At 46.8% G+C, this 20849-nt stretch overlaps 3 protein-coding genes across 3 annotated transcripts in view; 2 read left to right on the top strand and 1 right to left on the bottom strand.

Moving 5' to 3' along the window:
- Positions 1-20849, top strand: part of LOC131258941 (vacuolar protein sorting-associated protein 37B) — a 492072-nt gene that overhangs the window by 241716 nt on the left and 229507 nt on the right. The gene's annotated exons all lie outside the window — the stretch shown is intronic.
- On the bottom strand, positions 235-3291 carry LOC131258924 (ero1-like protein). The gene is made up of 6 exons (XM_058260325.1): positions 3124-3291; positions 2655-2824; positions 2307-2558; positions 1720-1991; positions 913-1641; positions 235-838 (listed from the first exon to the last, which is right to left on the bottom strand). Exons 1-6 carry the CDS (start codon positions 3185-3187, stop codon positions 787-789), a joined length of 1539 nt encoding a protein of 512 aa, XP_058116308.1. The 5' UTR covers positions 3188-3291; the 3' UTR covers positions 235-786.
- On the top strand, positions 10645-14162 carry LOC131258922 (protein masquerade). The gene is made up of 6 exons (XM_058260322.1): positions 10645-10732; positions 10827-11099; positions 11161-11681; positions 11749-12899; positions 12975-13173; positions 13761-14162. Exons 1-6 carry the CDS (start codon positions 10645-10647, stop codon positions 14160-14162), a joined length of 2634 nt encoding a protein of 877 aa, XP_058116305.1.

Here is a 20849-nt window from a genome sequence, read left to right as displayed (position 1 = left end):
TTGGTCACCTTAGCGACGATCAACAACCTAACTCTCAAGGAGACCGTTACCAAGCAACGCAGCTAAGACTTGATCGATGGTGGGGTTGTTGTTGGTGTTATTAAACAAACCAGTGAAGCTTACTGGTCATTTGAAGGTGCTTTGAAGTGATATAGGAAATTAACAAACGACAATTGAAAACAGTTCACCTATTAGTAAATATAAAACATTCTACTTTGATTGTTATCAGCCTCAACAACGGCTCGCCATTACATTTATTTACAAAACTCATAAATATGATTGTATATCGATAATTTACATCCATATATGCACATGGGCAACATCAACTAGTGGTATAAGTTAGTAGGAAAAGTACGGCCCTCCCCGTACCGGGCGTTGGCACCAACCCGCGGTGCGTGTATATGCCTAGAACAGCTGTACAGTATCTTTCGTTATCTTCTGACGGTAGTATACCGTATGTTTTTTTTTTGTAAATAACATATGGTGATCTTCAAGATCAGTACACATACCGTACTCGGGCTAGCAGGTCGAATACATGAACTATGACTACGTCGAAACGAGAGGAAAAACAAAACAGATATCAAATGGTAAAAAAAAAATTTAAGAAAATCATACAACCGATAGATTCTGCTAACTATAACAAACACGATTCCCAAAGTCTTATCTTAAACGAGCCACCGGTAATCACTGTGTAGCGTTGGGATTGCTTGGGATTACAAGTCAAGTTTCATCACAAAGTCGTTGCACCGGTATTGGTTTGTAGTCTTTTCATCGCTTCCCAACTACTCATCGCATCCGTTGTCGAAATTCCTCCAACTCGTGGATGCTGGTCGAAAGCCTGCAACAGAATCAAAACCGAAACACGCTGGTGTACTCAATCTCTGAACTAAATGATAGCAACCGGAAACTTACCTTCCAAATGCGTTGAACAAAGCTACTATTTCCCCGCGCTTCAATCGAAGCGGAGGCGATTGTGGTTTAAGCTTCGTCCCCAGCCCACTACTGTCTACTTTGTCGTCGAATTTTCCGGAGAACAAGATTTTCAGTGCCGTGCCCATCCCTTGCACTTGCAACTTTCCCCAGAGCCGACACTTGTCGCACCCCACGCAGTCCATGATCTTGGAGATATTCATAAACTTCTCACGAAACTCGTGCTTCAGCTTGATCGCCGAGGTGCCTCCGCTGAACATGGCCGTTTCGTTGAAGTGCGACGGGAATCCTTCGATGACGGTGAGCAAATCCTTTACGGCCGTCTTGACCTCCCGATCGTCCTTCTCGAGGCCGGTGAAATATTCTTCATTTCGAAGATACGGCGCCGCCTTTGCCAGGGCACGCATCTCCACCAGGTAGGCAAAGTACAGATTTCGCAGCCAGTGCGAACCCTCGTTGTCGGTCATGTGGGGACTGAAGCGGCGCTCGAACTCTTCCATGTTCGGACCCCACACGCCACTGGGAGCAACGAACCCGAGCGAGCTCTTCTCCGATAGCAGATAGTTGGCACACAGGTGAATATTGATGCTCGAGTGAAGGCCGGAAATCATTCGGTAAAACACGCGGTGTTCGAGGCAAACCTCGTTGTGCGCCATGTCCTGGTAGGGGATCATTGCCGAGAAGGCATTTTTCTTCTTTATCGAATGTGCTCTGGGGGAACGCAAAAAAGGGGGTGTATATGATTACAAACATCGTTGGCAGGGGGTTATCATGTTGTTTGATGCTTACTGAAAACAATTCTCCAAATAAATACTGCTCCAAATACGCCGCGCCGACTCGCCACGGTAGCCAGTGTACCGTTCCGGGTTCAGCAGCAGATCTACATACTCCGCGCCCGGTTCGTGATCGTCCAGGATGCAGAAATTGTCTTGCGCTTCGTCATAATCCGCCCACCGTTGAAATTCTTTGTGCGCTTTGTCACTGATGCTTGTGTTGAGGTAGCCTAGTTCCACGTCGAGATCTTCGTTGCAGTTCGTCAGAGTTTGAACCTCTTTAATGTACTAGACGAAGAAGAAAAATATTACATGGTAAGAGAAAGTTATTCGAACCTGTTTCACCAACCGGATGGGGTTATGTTATTAGACCAGGTGTAAGTAATTTGATTAAATGCATATAAACGCGTAATCAATACAAAAACAATAAAGAAAAGGGACGGTTATCAATGGTTCTAACTCTTTTTCGTATCGACAAGTGTTGGAAAAAAAAAACAGTTGACGTGGTCAATTCGATACAACATGTGCAAACATGTGCTGTTGCTGCCGAAACAACGTGGACAAAACCCGACAACCCCCCTCAAACAACGCCCTTTCCTTTACCTTATGATAAGATCCCGTGTCGCCCTTCAAGCCAGGCGGAATGTCTTTCTCCTCGCAGTGCTCCACATGGCAAAATCGCATAGCGCATTTACTGTCGTCCACCCAGAACGGGCAGTCTTTATTCAGGTGCACCTTGTAGTAGCGAAAGAAGTCCTTCACCAGCAGGCTCTTCAAGCGTGGATAGATCTTTACATTGTTGTAGTAATCGACCGTATCCACGTTACAGCTGCAATCATCGATCGTACCCTGGAGCTGAAACGGAATCCGGTTTCCAAACCAAATAGAATGACACAGTTATTCACCACACTTTACGGAGGAGGCGTATAATTAAGGGGCCTCTTTGCATACCTGGCAAAAACAGAATCGATCGTTATTCGATTCCTCGTCGCCACCGCTGTAAAAGTAACCACTGGAACGATTTGCTAAGCTAAGCAACACTAAGAAACTAATCACAACCCACTGGAACTCCCACCGGGCCAGCTGGCCGACGAGAAGCCTCCGCCACGGTGCCATTGACACTGAAAAGCTCGGCTACTTGTTACGTCTGTTGTTTGCTTTTGTGCTGGGTTTTGTTGTTTTAACAGTTACCCGGGCACCGACTTTGCGGCACGATGTTTACGGTATCTTTTCCGACCCCGCTGAAAGCGGTACGAACTTTAAAGTTATCACTGAAGTTGAAAAGTTTGTTTTGTTTCTGGGACGTAGTAAACAAACTGGATTAAAACACTGCTCGTGGTAATTTGGTTCCGATGTTGTTCGGCACGTTCTATCTGCACTTCCGTATAACACTACGAAGACCAAACACTTCTGACGATACTTGTGCGGGCGGATGTTGCAACTCCGCGAGAAGATTGCAAAATAATTAACACTGGCGTGTTCATAACGCTTTCCGCATTCTGTGTCACCGCAGACGTGCAGTTCCTCACGTCTTGCAAGTTTCCGGACGAATGTGGAAATTTGTATTTTTCGCGAACCACTTGCAAATCAACACGTCAACAAACAACGGTTGACGGCACTGCTTCAGTGACTAGTGTTGGCAGAATCGAGATTCGGAAGATTCGAAGATTCGATCCCTAGACGGATTCTATAGATTCGAATCCCATTTGACAGATTCTAAAGATTCGAATCCCATCTGACAGATTCTAAAGATTTGGATCTCATTTGACGGATTCTAAAGATTTGATTCGATTCTGACTTGATCCTAAACTGTTTGATTCGACTCACAATTTTTTGAGTCGAATTAGTCACATAACTAGTCGTTCTATTGATTGATGTAAGTTTAAACAAATCGAACGCTGGGTAGAATGTCAAATGGACATAGATTTGCAAGTTAGGAATCCCAGGGGGATCTAGGAAAACCCAGTTCGAAAGATCCCGATGCGCAATCTCTCTCTTCGAAAGAGAGATTTCCAAAATGTTGCGAGAGAATTTTCAATTCTCTTTTCAGACAAAATTGTGCGCATAGTGGTGGGTAGTTTCCTCGGAACTGAAATGAAACAGCTCCCCCCGGGAGCGGATAGCGATAGCGATCCAAATGATCCTGCGGACCATTCAAAAGCTCGATTTAGCCTTTGGATCAATACAACTATTGATTGTTCAATTGTTAAAGTAACAAATAATATGAAAAATCTGTAGATTTGGTAGGTACGCATGATATGACGGATTGGGACTCGGATTCGAAGATCCGGATCTCAGAATGGATTGGAATCGAAAGATTCGAACCCCTGTAGGGATTCAGTTTCTCCATCACTACCCGTGACAGAACTTCTGTTAGATTTTCAGAAAATGATTTGCAAAAACCATGCCACTCTCAAATTCGGTTGCATACCTTAGGGCGTAATAAAACAGCGTCGACTGGTCAGTTAGTTCTATTTCCCTCCACTGCAAGTAAACATGGCGCTTTAGATGATAAAGCAAAGTTTAACGGAATCAAAAATAAAATTTGAAATGGATACTATTTATGCATTTTATAATTGAGACATTTGCTGGTTATACAAATAGTTATGTTTTCCTGCAACCGGTGACGAACATTTGAAAAATTTAAAAATCATCATTTCGGCCCTACATGTTTTCAATTTATTATTCACCTCCCAAGTATGCACGTGTTTCCCAAATATCACAAAATACAGGTCACAAACAGTGGTGATTCATGAAACCCGGATGATCGTCCGGATGTCGTTCAATGAATGAAAAGAAACACGCTGGACCCCAGATGAAGACCTCACCGGGGTGCATCGACGCGCGCGCTCCATCGACCATCCTACGGAGATTTCACATCCACGTGCAAGCAGCACGTCTTGTAGACGAACCTTCGGCGATCGCCGATCGAACCGGTCAGTCTAAAGTGGCCAGCTGAGTTGCGCGGACGTGTCTCGGTCGTGCTTCCCTGTGCAGTCAAGCTCGATCTCGGCGCTCGATAAGGTAAAACGGTGCTTTCGCGGTGTGGCATCTTTCGCCCGATATGAAACCGGTGGCGGTGCCGATGACGATCATGTGCGCGGAGAAAGTAAGCATGAAATGCAAAGTGAACAAAGCGTGCCAAGAGGAAGCAACGGAGGAAAACACCCCGTCGCATGGGGCAACTGTGTCAAACTCGAACTCTTGCTCCCGATCCGATGAGGTCGGTTGTGGGCGGATGATGATGATGAAATCGGCCAAATATTCGCACTTCGTGCTGTGAGATCGTTGTGAATCCCTACTGTTAATAGACCCACTGGACGGGAAACGTGGTGCAACGAAATAAGGACAACCTGCCTGCGTGCCCATCTGTCTGTCTGTCTGTCTGCCTGAGCGTACAGTAGGAGGAACGCTAAGTGAAGTCCCGAGAAATTAGGTTAAATATTGAGTGATAAAAAAAACAGACACACACAATCATACACATACATGCAGACATACAGGCACACGAAGACTCGCGATCTCCAATACCGCTACGTGTCTGTTTCCGCTAGACCGCAGGCTTGGCGCCTCTGTTCCGGGGCGCGTCTTGTTTGGGTTCGTCGTTTGCTCTACGTGAGTGTGCACCAGCAACGGTTTTGTCTTGGCGCTGCATTTGTGTGAAAGTAGCCAGAAGAACAGCGAAAACGCAGGAAAAAAAACCAACAATAATAATTTAAGCGCATCCTCTCACCGCGGAATCCAGTCGGAAAAACTTCACTCATTCTCACTCGCCGCTTGAATGTTGATCGACAGCGGCCCCCTCCGTTTTCGCGAACGGTATCTGAACGATCACGATCGATCGGTGGTTGGTACTGCTCGGTTGGCCCAAGGGAACCGGCTGAAGGGCGGGTGTTGCGAATGAAGTGCTCACGACTTTAAATCCCGTACGGCCGATTTGCGCCGAACGGTAGTCCCGCGGCCAATGCAAATTACAGCCGCGTCTGCGACGGCGGGTACGGCCGGAGCGGGTTCTAACGGTTTCAGGTGAAAACCGGAGCCCGGACTACTTCCTGCCGGAGTTGGACTTGGCAGGTCGTAGGTTTGCATACACACTTTGCTCTACGTGCAATCGACGGTAGGGAGTGATGACGCTTGGTGGGGTAGTAAAAACAAAAAATCAAGTAGATCGTTAAAATCAAATTTCTCGTCTTCCTTCACCTCCATGATTGGGGTCGAGGAAAAAGCATCAATGATTTTGTTTGCAAACATTAATTTTGGCTTCAGATACACAGACATATGATGCGTTATGGCAACAGGCCAATGGAAAGCAGTTTTACACAACAAAATACACATAAAAGGAGCGTTTTATGAGATTTGCTCTCTTTGCTTGTCAGGTATTATAAACATAAGAAAAATCCAAAAATTTGTCCTGGCATGGAAATTCCAGTTTCTTTTATGGAACTTCCAATATTTCAACTTCCATCACATGGTTGAGTCTTATACCTCTTACATGCAGGTACCGAAACTTTCGAGGTTTACCCGCTATTTTTAACTATTATATTACTATTTTTATGTGGATTTAACTTTAACCTGCATCATACCAAAGTGTGGAGTTCATGTTGGTTCAGAAATATTTCCTAACTGCGTACATTTTGGAAGAACTTATTAGCCTTTCCCATAAAGGTTCTCGATCTAAGAATTTAGTTGAGAATAAAAACAAATGGCCATATTTCTCTGAAGCAAGCAATGACTATAATGGAAATAATAAATCTTCAATTGTTACGAGTTCGGGTGGAAAAATTAAAGTGAAATATTGGAGTAACATCAAACGATTTAGAAAATCAATTACAAATTCAAGTCCCTTGAGACTCGCAAGGGTGCATACTCGAATAACAGTTTTTTTTTCAAATGTTCAAGACATCTGATCCTTTGACAGACCCGTTAGAGGGGTGTGATTTATCGGTATTCAAATAAATTCTTTTCCGAGCTCTAGCCATAGGAAAACAGATGCTGGGAAAGGAAAACCCTCAACCGAGAATGGTATGTAAAAATGCACCAAAAATTTAACGGAACGCTAGGTGCCACTTCACCGTCTACCCGCATCGGTCGAAGTGCTGCGTGGTGGATGATGAACTACCGCAAAAGACAGCGGACTCAAATGGGTATGCCAGAAGGAGGCCCAAACGCTTCGCTGCTGCGCCACGAAGCCAGGGATCGAAGTACTCCACCGCCGGTGGTTGGCCATAAACCATATCGGATGATCATGGCGGTAGCGGTACGGGGTTGGAAGGTAGGGCAAGCGTTCTTCTCGAACGCTCTCCCGGACTCCCGGCCGCGAGACTCCCCCGGGAGATGATGTGGTCCAGCAAAGACGTGCTCGGCGACGAACCCGAGAATAGGCACCGCGGAGAAGTTTGAGAAAGCGACTGACAACGCGAAAGAGGGAAAGAGAAGGAGAGAAAACCTGCTCGAGGAAGGAGCGAAAAGAAATGGAACGCAAGATTGACTCGCGCGATCGTGCGTCGACGGATCCGTTGAGGATCGAGAAAGGAATGCACGCGAACGCCGCGGTATGCTGTGTGGGCTTCGAGGGGGGGGGAGGTGAAAGAGCCCCGTGTCCGCAGTCGAACCGGGGAAGAAACGCGAGAAAAAGAGCAAGATCGGACGCACGGGGCGTGGAGAAACTATTCGGCCAGCAAGAAAGTTGCCGGAGCTTCAGCTTTCAGGCGCAATATTAAGTAACATTACTCTGTCGGCTCTGCTGGTAAGACGCACGGATCGCTCGAGGCTTCCGGACGATAACTCTCTACTGACTCACCAGGTTTTTCGCGACAAATCTTACTTCCATCCGGTGGAATACTATTTTCCTCATGGTTTTCCCAAGTGCTGAGTGTTGTTTTTGAATCCAGTGAATATCTTCCTCTGGCCTGCAAGTGTTGACAAAATCCATGTTGCCATAGCAATAGATTCCTTGCTGTTTCGAAAGTGGTGTGTGAGGGTAGAGTTTTCTCCATCGAAGGGAGTACTGCATCCAAGTTACAAGAAGTGCCTAATCTCACGGAAAACTTTAGTGATTAAAGTGTGTAGTCCAATATATTACGCAGTGCTATGGCGTGGCAATTGGTAATATCTATCAGTGTGAAGTTAAGAGTTGGACACCACGTCTTCATCGTGTAGTGTAGCGTCACGCAATCCTACCTCAAGGAGTGAGGCTGCAGGTTCCCGGAACCTGTTTGTTGCTGTTGGTCATCAGAAACGGCTTGCTTGCAGCAAAGTGTTCCGCGGTACAGTTAGACCGTACGGCCTTTTGTTAACTAGTCCGGTAAAACCTGCAGTAAACAGTGTATGTTGGGGTTGCCGCCTCATAACGTATCATAAAAAAAAACTCAAAATGATGCCGCAAAATATTACATTGCCCCCACGTCCGGATGGAAAAGAGGTCGCATGCTCGATTACTCCTCAAAAGTAGGTCAAGGTTAAACCGCGGTTGAAGCAGGTTTAAAATACAGGACAATATTTACCACCTCAAGCTCTCAACAACTCGATAACGCACAAGTCGATAAGCATTTCACGGCAGGACGAGCGTTTTTCCAGCCGGGCGGGTTGTCGTCCGGCCGTTCACTTGATTTCACCTTTCAAACGGGGATCGGGCGTAGGAGTTCGAATTTTCCCCCCATTAGAGACCGGCAAATGCACCAACAAAAAAATGGCGAAAAACAGAAGGAAGAAAAAAACGCCCAGTTTTCAAAACGGACCACCGGCCGACGCTCTCATTTTCACCGGCAGCGGGGCAACGGATGCCGGATGCTTTCACCCCACTGGGGTGTTTTATTGTTTGTGTACCCGTGTATGTGTGTGTGTGTGTGTGTGTGTGGCTGTCGCAAGGAAGTGCATTACCGATTGAAAGAGAAATGAACGGAACGGTTGGAGAAAACCTATCGGAATTGGCGATCGCTAAATGAAAGTCATCAGTCTGTCACAAATCGCCACTGTTGCGTGTTGGTGGTACCTGGCCTTCCTGTACGATCGAGCCATGTGCATGAGTGTGTGAGGGTGTACATATATTCCCTCAGCATTCCCAATAGTGACCAGCGCAAGTCCCCGTCGGGCTCATCGTGGTGACATATTTTCTCTTTTTGTTTTTCTCCCTCGACCTCACCCATATGCTTAGGGCCTCTGCACGGGGAATGTTGCCCGGAAATGGGTCAGCGGTGTTGTATCACACTGTTTTGAGCCGCGGTCCAGGCACAACGGAGCTCCCCATCTTGCCGGGCGGCCTGAATCGTGTTCCCCGCTCCATAACCTTCACAAAGTCATCGACGGCTTGGGAGTCAGGCGAGTCCACGGCCACAAGGCGATGGCCGTTGGCCTGAACCGAGGCACCCGAACACGAACGCATTAACCTGCCCCGTCCAGCTGCAGGTGGCGAACGCCCGCTGATTCATCTGCCCCGGACCGGTTTCCCGCTTCCCGAAACCTGTTTCAATCGCGCACCGGTAGGGTCACCGGAGAAGGGTGGTGGAAAGAATAGTTTCTTAAATCTGTGTCAAAGAAAAGCAAACAAACCCTACGCATCGGTGGTCGCGTAGGCCGCGTGAAGGTGTGCTCGTGTCGCTAGAATTGTTGTTGCCGTTGTTGGTGGTGATGCCCTGCGGGGGTAAAACCTTTCGGTTAGGAGGTTCGGCGCTTTCACTGTCGCGGCATTCTTTCGTCCGGCGTGAAATATTTCAACCCACGTGTCATGGTAAGCAAGCAAATCAAAGCTATCTGCGATTTCGTTGCGAGTGTTTTAAACACGTGACACTGGCACAGGAATGTATTCGAACGGTTATTGTGAAACTTTCTCATAATTAACAGGGTGGCTCACAACAGTACGGTACATGGTGACGATATTTTAGCTGAAGCTCACCGGCACCGAATTCCACCTTTCTTGCCATTTTCGACCAAAGTAGGTTGTTTACTTCGGGACACACCCAATCCGTGGTGTCGCGAGTCGGATTCTTGCTTGTAACGGTACACCCCATTGGTGGTTGAAACGTTTACACTTTTTATTTTAGAAAGTGTGACACAACGTTAGTACTGCGAACATCGCACGTAAGTCCTACCGTTTGCCACCGGGGGAAAAAAAAAAACGACGGTCCGGAGCAATAAAGCACCTGTCCGGTGGATCGACCGAACTGATACGCATCTAATCTTGCGTCCATCTGCAACCGTTTCGCGAGTACGCCGGCCGGCCGCAGGCACTGGAAACCCAGCCAGAGCAGCAAACAACGCTCGGTGGTCCCGCGGTGTATCTGATTCGGGCCCGGGCAACAAAACACAGTTAGTTTCGCTCCTTTTGCGTCCGAGTGTAAATTGGAACACATTTTCACTCCACTGAAAGCGATGGTTTGGCGTACATGCGCTGCGCCTATTAAAATCGCCAGCTTCTTCCATACGCCAGTATTAAATGCTATTCCATTTGAAGAAAAAACTACACACATGACCAACTTTCCGTAGTAGCCTAGTTCCATCGACAATTTTGAGAGGTTTCAGTGGGATGGTTGGTTTGTGCTAACTCGTTGGTGTTTTGTGTAATTTTTGGTAACCCTTTTCTTAACCTCAGGAACTGGAAGTGAGTACGAAACTGATGTCGGTGAAAAACGAGACTTATAGTTCGATAAACAAGTGATTTGAAAGGCAGCAGTGAAAACAATCTGGTGTTTTTTGCATGCCAACAGTTAAAAAAGAACTTCCATGTGGATGAGTGTAAACAGTGAAGAATAAAAGTGAAAATTCATGAACATTTTCAGTGCCGCGAAAAATTACCCAATTTATCTGACTTAAAGTTTCCGATATTTTGAGTGAAAAGTACGTAAACGATTCGAAAAACGGTGCTGTTGTACGTTAAACCGGAAACCGCGACGATCGCGGCGTGTTTATGAATCAGAGAAAGTCCACTAGGTGACTTACAATCAGCAGTATGATACTGAAAGCCACGATCGTGTTACTGTTACTTGTGGCCAGTGGTAGCTGCCAGGATGACTCATTGGCCGGTAGTTTTCTATCAGGTGAGAGAAGCACAACAAGTGAAGAGTTAACGTTAAGTATGACGTACCGTATAGACATCACTTATTTTCATGTCATTGCATCAACTTTTTGCAGGACTTTTGGACTCCATCACAAGCACAGAGGACGCCAAAGGATGCCCGGGAGTGTGCGTGCACACGTTGGCCACACTGATATGTTACGAGGTGCTGGACGACATTCCCTGCCCATCACCGAGCATGAAATGTTGCGTCGAGAGTAGCACTGCCGCCGCAAACATTTCGACAACGCCCAGGCCGAGGCCAACGACGACCACGCCAAGGCCAACGACAACGACGCCAAAGCCGACGACGGAGTCCAAGATCAAGGAGAAGGATAACAAGAATAACTGTAAGGAACTCGCAGTAATTGGTCCAAAGTGATGAACTAATGAAATGTTTCTTTACCTTAGCCTCCTGTCCGGGTGTTTGTGTTGCGGATCGCATTGCCGAGTACTGCGAGGCATACCTGACAACGGCCGGCCTCTGCAAGAGTGGATCCAAGTGTTGCGTGTCGCGAGACATCTATCCGGACAACGCGCCCGATGAGCTGTACATTCCTACGGCGCACTTTGACTCGAAAACGAACAAAACAACCACACCGAAGCCGTACGCAAAAACGACCGAGCGGCCACACACCACCGAAGAGCCCATCAAGTCGAAAACGAATCCCACGCCAAAGCCGACACCGAAACCGACGAAACCGGTCGCGCCGTCCAAGCTGAAGACAACCTCGGTCACACTCGCCAACAATGGCCAGGGACCGGTGTTCAAGGAGTGCGAGGGAGAGTGCGTTAACGGACTGTTTGCGCTGTTCTGCGATGATCTGGACAGTGAAGCGTTCTGTCCGAACGAAGGATCCTGCTGCATCACCGGTGTGGCGGAGGACAACAAGCAACAGGTGGTGACAACCACGAGACGGCCAGCGACACCGGTATGTTGTTGTAGTAGCTGTTGTTGAAATGAACCCATACTCATTGATTTCTTCCACTTACTTGTAGCCCCCATTGCCACGATGCCCCGGTTTCTGTCTGCTCAACATCATGGCTGCCTTCTGTGAGCGTCCCTCGGTGCTCATCCCGAACACGGCCAACTGTAAGCGAGGTTCGGTGTGCTGCGACAACACACGCGCTCCACCACCACGACCACCGCAGCAGAAGCGACCTCCACCACCGACGACCACGACAACACCGGCCCCAACGACGACCGCCATTCCGGACCCTCGCGAAGAGTGTCCCGGTTCGTGTATCGTCAGTCTCCTCAGCTTCACCTGCTTCCGTAACGCCGAAATGACCGATCTGTTCAAGTGCAAGAAATCGGGCACGCAGTGCTGCGCCCCGAAGAGCAAGATCCAGGAAGTGCAAGCCGCTGCGGCCAGCAAAACGAAGTACAACGACACCTATCCACCGCAGGCCCTTCCTCCACCGCCGCAGATGATGCCGCAGCAGCCGGCAGTGCCGGGTCTTATGGGCCAGCAGCCGTACCCGATGGTAGGGCAGGGTTCTATGCCACCACAGCCTCCGCAGCAGCAGGCACCACTTCCGCCGCACCAGCAGGGCTATGGTCCACCGGCACCGAACCCCTACCCCGGGCCGATCAGCAACAATATCTACGAGGTGGCCCCGACGCAACCCGCACCCTACGCACAGTCTCCGGTGTATGAGCCTCCCACGACCACGCCACGTCCTCAGGTGTACTCGAAGTACGTCTGCGGCGTGAAGGGAACCAGCCGTGCGGCGAAGTCCTATCTCACGCGTGAGGTTCTGCTGCTGGAGCGAGACCATGAAGCACAGGAACAGACCACACTGTCACGCCAGGCGCGCCACATCGACGTCGACAGTATCTACCGGTCGAAGAGCTCCGAGCGCCTTGTGCTTGGAAGTAGCATCGTGCCGATACCGATCATCTACCACGATCACAACGACACCGTCCCCGAGGACCTGCTGCGACACCCGAGCGTCAAGGAAAATGCCACCGTAGTGGCCAAGTACTGGAGCAATCACCGAAAGGGACGCGTAGTAGGCGGTGAGGATGGCGAAAACGGTGAATGGTGCTGGCAGGTGGCACTGATCAACTCGCTCAACCAGTACCTCTGCGGGGCGGCCCTCATAGGGACGCAGTGGGTCCTGACGGCGGCACACTGTGTCACCAAGTGAGTTCAGGGCTACGGCTTACAACTGGATACATTCAGCTAACGGTAACCAAATCTCTTCCATACCTTTTTCAGCATTGTTCGCTCGGGTGACGCAATCTATGTGCGCGTGGGAGACTACGATCTGACGCGCAAATATGGCAGCCCCGGAGCACAAACACTGCGGGTGGCCACCACATACATTCATCACAATCACAACAGTCAAACGCTGGACAACGATATAGCGCTGCTGAAGCTGCACGGTCAGGCGGAACTGCGCGATGGCGTTTGTTTGGTAAGGATGCGGAAACGATGGGGAGTGCTTTCAAGTTCTTATAAGGGCAATAAGCTGTATGTCTATAAATCAAATGGATAGCAACATAAACAAGAATGACTTTACGGAACTAAGTCTATGGTCAAGTACATGAAGAATTTTAAATATGGTCAGGGAAGATTGAACTCGTTTGATGTTCTCATAGAGAAAGTTTATAAGGTTTCCTGTGGACTCCATGGTTTACTATTCAGCTCCTTACTGAGTAACCCCTAGACCACTAGAATGGATAGGGGCATAAATATCAATGCAAAACATATAGACTGATTGAAAAAGGGTTAGCTTAAGTTCTAGGTTATTCTATTTTCTCGTCGATCGATGCTGCCTATTTGTTCAATCAATCTAAGGTAGTAGTAGTCTTTGTTAGGCTTTAAAGACACGATATTTGGTTCTGAAGCCTCGGAACTGGTATTTAGTTCCGATGCCTCGGTTTATGGATTTGTTTACCACTTACCATTCAGATATTGTAAGAACCTTCTAGCACTAGAAATGTTGGCGCTATTTCCATAATGTCTCGATTATTCACTCTCTTTTTCACTTCGCCTTTTTAGGTCTGCCTTCCGGCTCGAGGTGTCAGCCATGCGGCAGGCAAGCGCTGCACGGTGACCGGCTACGGTTATATGGGCGAGGCGGGTCCGATTCCGCTGCGAGTCCGCGAGGCTGAAATACCGATCGTCAGTGACGCCGAGTGCATACGAAAGGTGAACGCGGTCACGGAGAAGATCTTCATCCTGCCGGCCTCGAGCTTCTGCGCCGGCGGCGAGGAGGGCAACGACGCCTGCCAGGGCGATGGCGGCGGGCCGCTGGTGTGCCAGGACGATGGGTTCTACGAGCTGGCGGGACTGGTGTCGTGGGGCTTCGGATGCGGCCGCGTCGATGTGCCAGGCGTGTACGTGAAGGTGTCGTCCTTCATCGGGTGGATCAACCAGATCATTAGCGTTAACAATCAGTAGGGCGGTAGGTGTGCATGGTAGACGCTTCTTTGGACTCGTTGTTTTATACCAAACCTCTTCGTGCAAAACCCGAGGACCCCTCAGCGTTGGACCGTTGGGGATAAGGATTTCATGAACCGCGCCGTCGCATTCGTTCGTTCGTGCATTATGTAGTTTCTAGGATTTTAAGGCAAGGTTTTTAAGGCGTAGCGGAGTCAACCCCGGCAAGGTCTTCACATCTCCCAGGCAAGCTCAAAATAGGCAGAGCTAAATCACTTTTCCCAGATATTACATTCCCGTTGGGTTGGACGTGTGAAATCGAATCTGCTCGAGCAGAGAACTGTGGTAACATTTACCGCTAGTCCCCTTGATTGCGCCCCCAGCGTGATGAGCACGGTGGCCAAACACCTTTCACAACAAAACTGATAAGATTAAGCATACTCATACTTAAGCAACATTACCTACCCGTCCCTCCCGCTCCCATATCAACTACACGTAAGAAGAAATGTGTGACTATTTATTTATTTTTTCCAATCGAAGAACGAACAAAATGGGCCGCGTGTGGGCCGGAGTTTTCGCTGTTGGGGCGGCGTGAAAAATTCTTCTTTCTTGGACGAAGCGGTCATCGACCACTTTGCGGCCGGCAGGTAGCACCGAAACCCAAGCACTGACGCATCGGCTGGAATATTGCTTACAGCAGCAATACACCAAATGATACAAATTAAAAAGGGAAACAATTTCGAAGCGAATTGTTGCACTGTGTACAATAAATACAAAATCGACTGGTATTAAGAAATTTCCCTCATCGTTTTTCTTGTATTGAAACATTTGCCCCATCGTTTTCCATATTTTTCCTGCAGTCGTTGATGAATACTAACTTCACAAAACATTCCGTAATGTTCATTTTCAGATATCGCACTTAAAAAAAATCCTTTCCCCCGGCTAATTTGTTTCGAGTTTTGGTTACAACTAAAATCCATCTCGTTTCGTGCCAGCACTTTTATTTTGTATTCGACTTCTAGCACTTCTTTTATTTTCCACCGACTGTGCGTGAGGCTGAAGGATGAGTTTTTTGTTTTGCCGAAAATGAGAAATCATACCAAAATCCAAAACCATAACATCAAATCGCAAAGTTTGGCCAAATGTTTCCCGTTTTTGTTAGACTCATCTGTACATTTCTTTTTTTTTTCACGGATCACGCAACATTTATGAAGAGATAAAATAAATATAAAATTAGCATTGCACCCGCCCCCTTCCGCCACCACGAACATCCAAAGCCGCAGAACGTGGCATCAGTTCCAATCGGGAAAAAGTTCTTTGTGGAGAGCAACAAAAAATCTACAGAAATTTTCCAACCCTTTTTCATTGAACCAATTTCTTTTGCCCCTCTCAGCCACTGCCTGCTGCAAAATTACCCAGCCTATTTCGAGGAATTTCATCGAACCTTTGTACCGGACTCCGAAAGGCTAAATGGTCCAAATGGTTGAACGACCCGGGGTGGGAGTTTGTGATCTCAAGAAAATCGGAGAGAACGGGATAACAAGACGCTGGGGGGAAAACGGAAACATTTCTTATCATTTCTCGCTGAGACCGATTGTCGCTGAGAGACCGAAAAAAAACAAAACAAAACCCTAGGAAAGAAAAAGAAAGATGGGAAAAATAAGGAAAAAGGTTTCCTTGTGCGTGGACACGCAACAATGGTAAAATACTATCACTTTCAAAGACGCCTACAAAGTCGTTCGTCATTTTTAATTATTTTCCTCCACCGTACAGGAACGCAGCAGAAATTGTTCGCAACTGGTTTTCCCAACGTTTCCGTACCGGGTCCGTCCGCAACGCTGCCGTTTGTCTTCCCTCACCCTGTGTCCGGGGGACGCTCGTTTTGGTCACTTATTTATTAGCGCCCGGGACCAATTTGGACCAATGGAACGCGATCCTTCGCGGGCGGCCCGTGGCGTCGGACTGGCCGCAGTCGTTCGCACTCGTCGCTCTAATCGACCATCACCCGTCCCTTTTTTATGGTGTCGGTGCAAAACCATTCCCGATCGTGCACAAATACATTATGTATTTTGTTGCGAACTCTTTCACTGTTTTTGAAGCTTTCCTTAGGCCGAGCCGAGTTCCGATTGGGGCTTGCATGGAAACGTTTGATCATAATGTAACAAGTTTAATTAGCAGCCATTCATCAGAGCGCAATGATTCAAATGGTGGACGTATATTTTCTTCAATGCTGCCCACTAATTATCGAGCGACAAAATGATTTTTTTTAACTGTTTCAAGTACATGTTTTTTTAACTGAAAGAATTCTTGCAGCCAAAACGAACCAAACGAATTTAAAAATGTGGCTAACTTTGTATTGAGTTTACTGGTATTCCCTTAACAATCAAGAGCGAACATAGAATAAAGCATTTCTACGAGTATTAACGGAGAGAATATATCCAAAGTTTGTATATTTTGGGTTATTTTTCAAGGGTATTGTAATATAAACAAGATTTGCATAATTTTAGTCCTTTTTCAGGGATATTTTATGTCAAATAAGAAATTATTTAACATTTCAAGACTTCCTATACATCGTTTAATTTGAAAATAAGACTACATGGAATCATAAAAGTATCGTTTTTTTCCAGCATGCAAATATAAATCATATAAAGGCAACTTAAGCAAGGTAGAGGATTGGTTTATTTTAAAACTATGAAAACATCTAGAATTTCATTTTTATTTTGATTGACCTTAACAACTGCCAATATTTCCAACAAAATGATTTAAAGATTCCCACTCGAATCGTGAACTGGGTTGTGATGTGAAAAAGCAACCTCGTACAATACCAGTCAAAGTGCATGATCGATGATATGATGCAAAAAAAGATTTGTCTGGTCTGCAGACAGGACCCTAAAAGAAGCAACATTTTCCTGTACAGATCCTTCGACCTGACAGGTTTGGCACGGGCCTTTCTTAGCCCAAATTCTTGCGACCAATGGCATAGAGTTTTCAGTTTTTTGTAACTTTCGCCCCTTTTCAGTCACTGAACCTTATGAGATCACGACCGACGTTCGATGTCCATTCGCACTCCAAGGCGCTGGAAACGCATCTTTTCATCGGTGGGGACGTCTGCACCGCACCTGCAAGCGGGGGTTGGCTGTAGGGTTTTTGAGGTGCAAACTTGGTTTTTGAAAAGATGACGCATGGGAAGGAAAAACTACCCATCCACACGGAAATTCTTCGACGGCAATCGTTGGGGTCCGGTGCAATCGGTCCTAAATCAAACAAAGCTGGCACACCAAGCTGCCCGATGGTACGGGCGTCTCTCCTCCTCCCGTCCACCGGAGGTCCCCCCCCCCCCCCCCCCCACACAACATTGAGAACAGGAGTGGTGGATCCTATCGAAAATACTGTACAGCACAAATGGGACAGATTTCATCGGCGGAAAGCAAAAACTCCGAATGAGATAAAATACAAATCGGACATTGCGACCCCGGGATCGGGCCTGGACGTTCGTCGTGCCCGCGGCCCCATGGAATGTCCCAAGGTCCACCAAACGGCCGGTTTTGTGATTTTCGGGTAAGTTTTATTATTTTAATCACGTGATCGCGCGGGAAGCTCGGAGTGATTTGTTTTTACTCACCCGCGGTCGTTTTTCAGCGTCTGCTACCATGTTGCACCGGAGGAATTCTGCCAAACGGGGCTGCTCGGTGCACTCGTTCCCGCGTCGTCCGCCAGAGAGCTCCAGGATTCCTGCGTCGTTCCGCGATCGACAGTTTGGCTTTGATCTGCTGGTTTTTATTGCGCTACTTTGTCTCGCGATCGATCGACACTCGGGCAAAAGGGAAGAAAATCGCAAACGGGCGAGCAGCTTTTCTTTCTTATCGCAGTTTTTACCTTCTGCACCCGGCTGGAAACAGCATCCTTGTCGCATCCTGCACATCGCCGAGCGCGTGTGGGAAGAAACATCGACGTACACGATGGGTAGACCAGGGTCCGAGCCTCTACCTTCGCTCGACGCTCGAGCGGACTGTTTTTCACCTCGTGCACGGGGTCGCACGATGGAAAGATTTTAATTTAAAATTTCTACCAACCCGTGCATTGGTTTGTCATCGGAAAGATTTATGGGATTGGTCGGCCGGCCGAGGCGCTTGTCCTTGTTGACCGTGTCTCCATGTTGACTACATTTCAGCAAACAGCAGCAGCAACAGCAAATTGAGCAATGATCTTTTTGATCGATTCCACACGAAAATTCACTCATTTTGCGGGACTGGCTTTATGACACGATATATTTGGACGAAAGTGTGTGACTTCCAACTTATAGCTGAAACGATCCATTTTCTAAAGTGTAAATTATTTCGGTATGGAAACTCATTAGCACAGATTCACTTCACAGGTTCGCTTAAAAACATCTACAGTAGTATGAATCATTTTGAGATGCGGGCAATCGAATTGTATTGATGTCGGAAAATTGCAAGCTTCGAATGTGTGACAATTCGCACGGATGCTAAATATTTATCTCTGCATGATGAGAGTTGGTATAAGGGAAAACCTGTTATTGTGCTGTATACTGATTTCAATATCTTTACCACTAGCACAGCACAGAAAATAAAACAGCTATTTTTATTTCAGCTATATTTTATTTTTAAAACAGCTATTTTTTATTTTTAAATAAACATAAATTTTTCAATAAACAGCTATTTTTTATTTTTAAAACTACTACGTCTGTTTTGAGAATGTTATTACTTGCATCAGTCATCTAAGAAATCATCATCTAAGAAATGTCGTTTTATAATGCCCTAAGAACAAAAAAGTCTGTTAGAGCATGTTGGCTCTAACAATACGGCAGCGTCCGTCATAATAATATATAATAAATAAATAAATAAAAATAAAATAAATGTCGTTTTATCGCCTTTTTCTATTCTGACAATTGTTATTTGTAGCTACAAGCTAAAGCAACAACTATATATGATTAAATTAAACAGAAAAAAAATTTACATTCACATTAAATACTTCTGAGAATTCAAATCTATCTATTTTATATGCATTGCTTAAATAGTCGGAATGCAATAATTTGATTGATTTCATCCATCATTATGTTATTCGTTTTTAATAGTATAGTCGCTTTGATTGATTGTTGATTGGTTTCTCGAAATAGTTCCTACATTCTTCGAATAGCTCGCATACCTTGTAAACTATACACACTTATTCGGAAAGATAACAACATATGCAATCAAAGGGATGTTTATAGGTGTTGACTCGGAGATTTACCGTCATTACTACCGCCACAGCATATGCTGTAACATTACGGTGACCTTCAACCATTTATCGGCAGCCTGCGCAGACGAACGTTATGCGAGCACCCGAAGGATTGCGCGCCAAAGCATCCAACCGCCGCCCGGCCACGTGCTTCACATTCCTCTACGATCATCGGCGGATCGCAGCATCTTCGGACGAAAAAAAAAAATCTGGAGAGCATAAAACACATGCCAAAACAATATACAGCGCTGCCCGGGGAACGGGAGAATGACGATGATACCAGCAATGACCCGATGATTGCTTGCTTTCATCTTAGTTTTTCTTTTTCACCGTACATTTCTCAGCCGGGATCGCCAAACTCACGCAGAAAGGGGTCGATTGCGTGAGCAAACGCTAAGAATGTGTAAGAAAGAAAAAAAAAGTCTGCTACAGCAAAGGGCGGAGCCAGGGTTCAACAAAGATGTGTTGGGTGTTTTTTTTGCGTTTCACCCTCTTATCAACCCTTCTTAATTTCGCGGTTTAAAAAGTTTCTTGATCACCGAGTTTTCCCCCTTTGCGGGCAGCCTGTTTTTCCTATCCAGCCATCCTGCTTTGCGGTACGCATCTTCTGTCTCTCGTTGGCATGATCACGATGGGAGTTTTTTTTTTGTTTTTCATCCCGTGCTTCGCTCAAATGTTTGCTCGCTTTTTCGTTCATCATCAGAATCTTAAATCATCATCAGAAGAAAATTTTCCAATGTTCGATGTTCTCCGCAACCCTTCTGGGATTTTTTTGTACAACATTTAGTAGAACCAAGGAACGTAAGCACACACACAAGCACACTGGTCGATCTCCGCCAAAACAGGAGCAACCGGACGAAGATGAAACAGCGTTGACGATGATGGAAATGATGAGGATGAGAAAAAAGGATCCTAGTGAGCGGTGCGTGAACAGTATAGCATTCGAGGCGAGCCGAAGATCCACGATGAAAGTGAGATATGTGCGAGAAAAAGAGATCAGAAGAGCGAGATAGAACGAGTAGAACCGATTCCGGAGAGTCGCGATTCCGTTCCCGTTCGGATTTCCTTCAACCCTTTCCACTTGGGGTGACGTTCCCGAGCGGAAGAGGAGGTCGCTAGTGGTACCGAGGCAAACGTGTTGAGAAAAAAAAATGTTTCTCAACAAAACAAGGACCACGACGAACGGGTTCACCCAAGGAAGAGCGAAGATATGAGGAAACAAACGAAAAAAAAACTGAACCACATCGAAGACATGCGAAAGAAAATCGAGCACCGAACCGGCGATGGCCAGCGCGCGCTGGCCTTCCCCGGTGCACACATGCAAGAAAAAGGAACCACGACGGCGATGATGATACGGATGACGATGACGATAAAGACCACCACAAACAAAAGCAAACACCGGTAACAGCGGTTGGATTTTTCCCTCTTTCTTTTTTTTTTTGAGTTTTGTGTTTTACTCTACCATCGACG

The sequence above is a fragment of the Anopheles coustani genome, chromosome 3 (genome assembly GCF_943734705.1).
Source record: "Anopheles coustani chromosome 3, idAnoCousDA_361_x.2, whole genome shotgun sequence".
Lineage (NCBI taxonomy): Eukaryota > Metazoa > Arthropoda > Insecta > Diptera > Culicidae > Anopheles > Anopheles coustani.
This window is presented reverse-complemented; position numbering and strand designations above follow the sequence as displayed.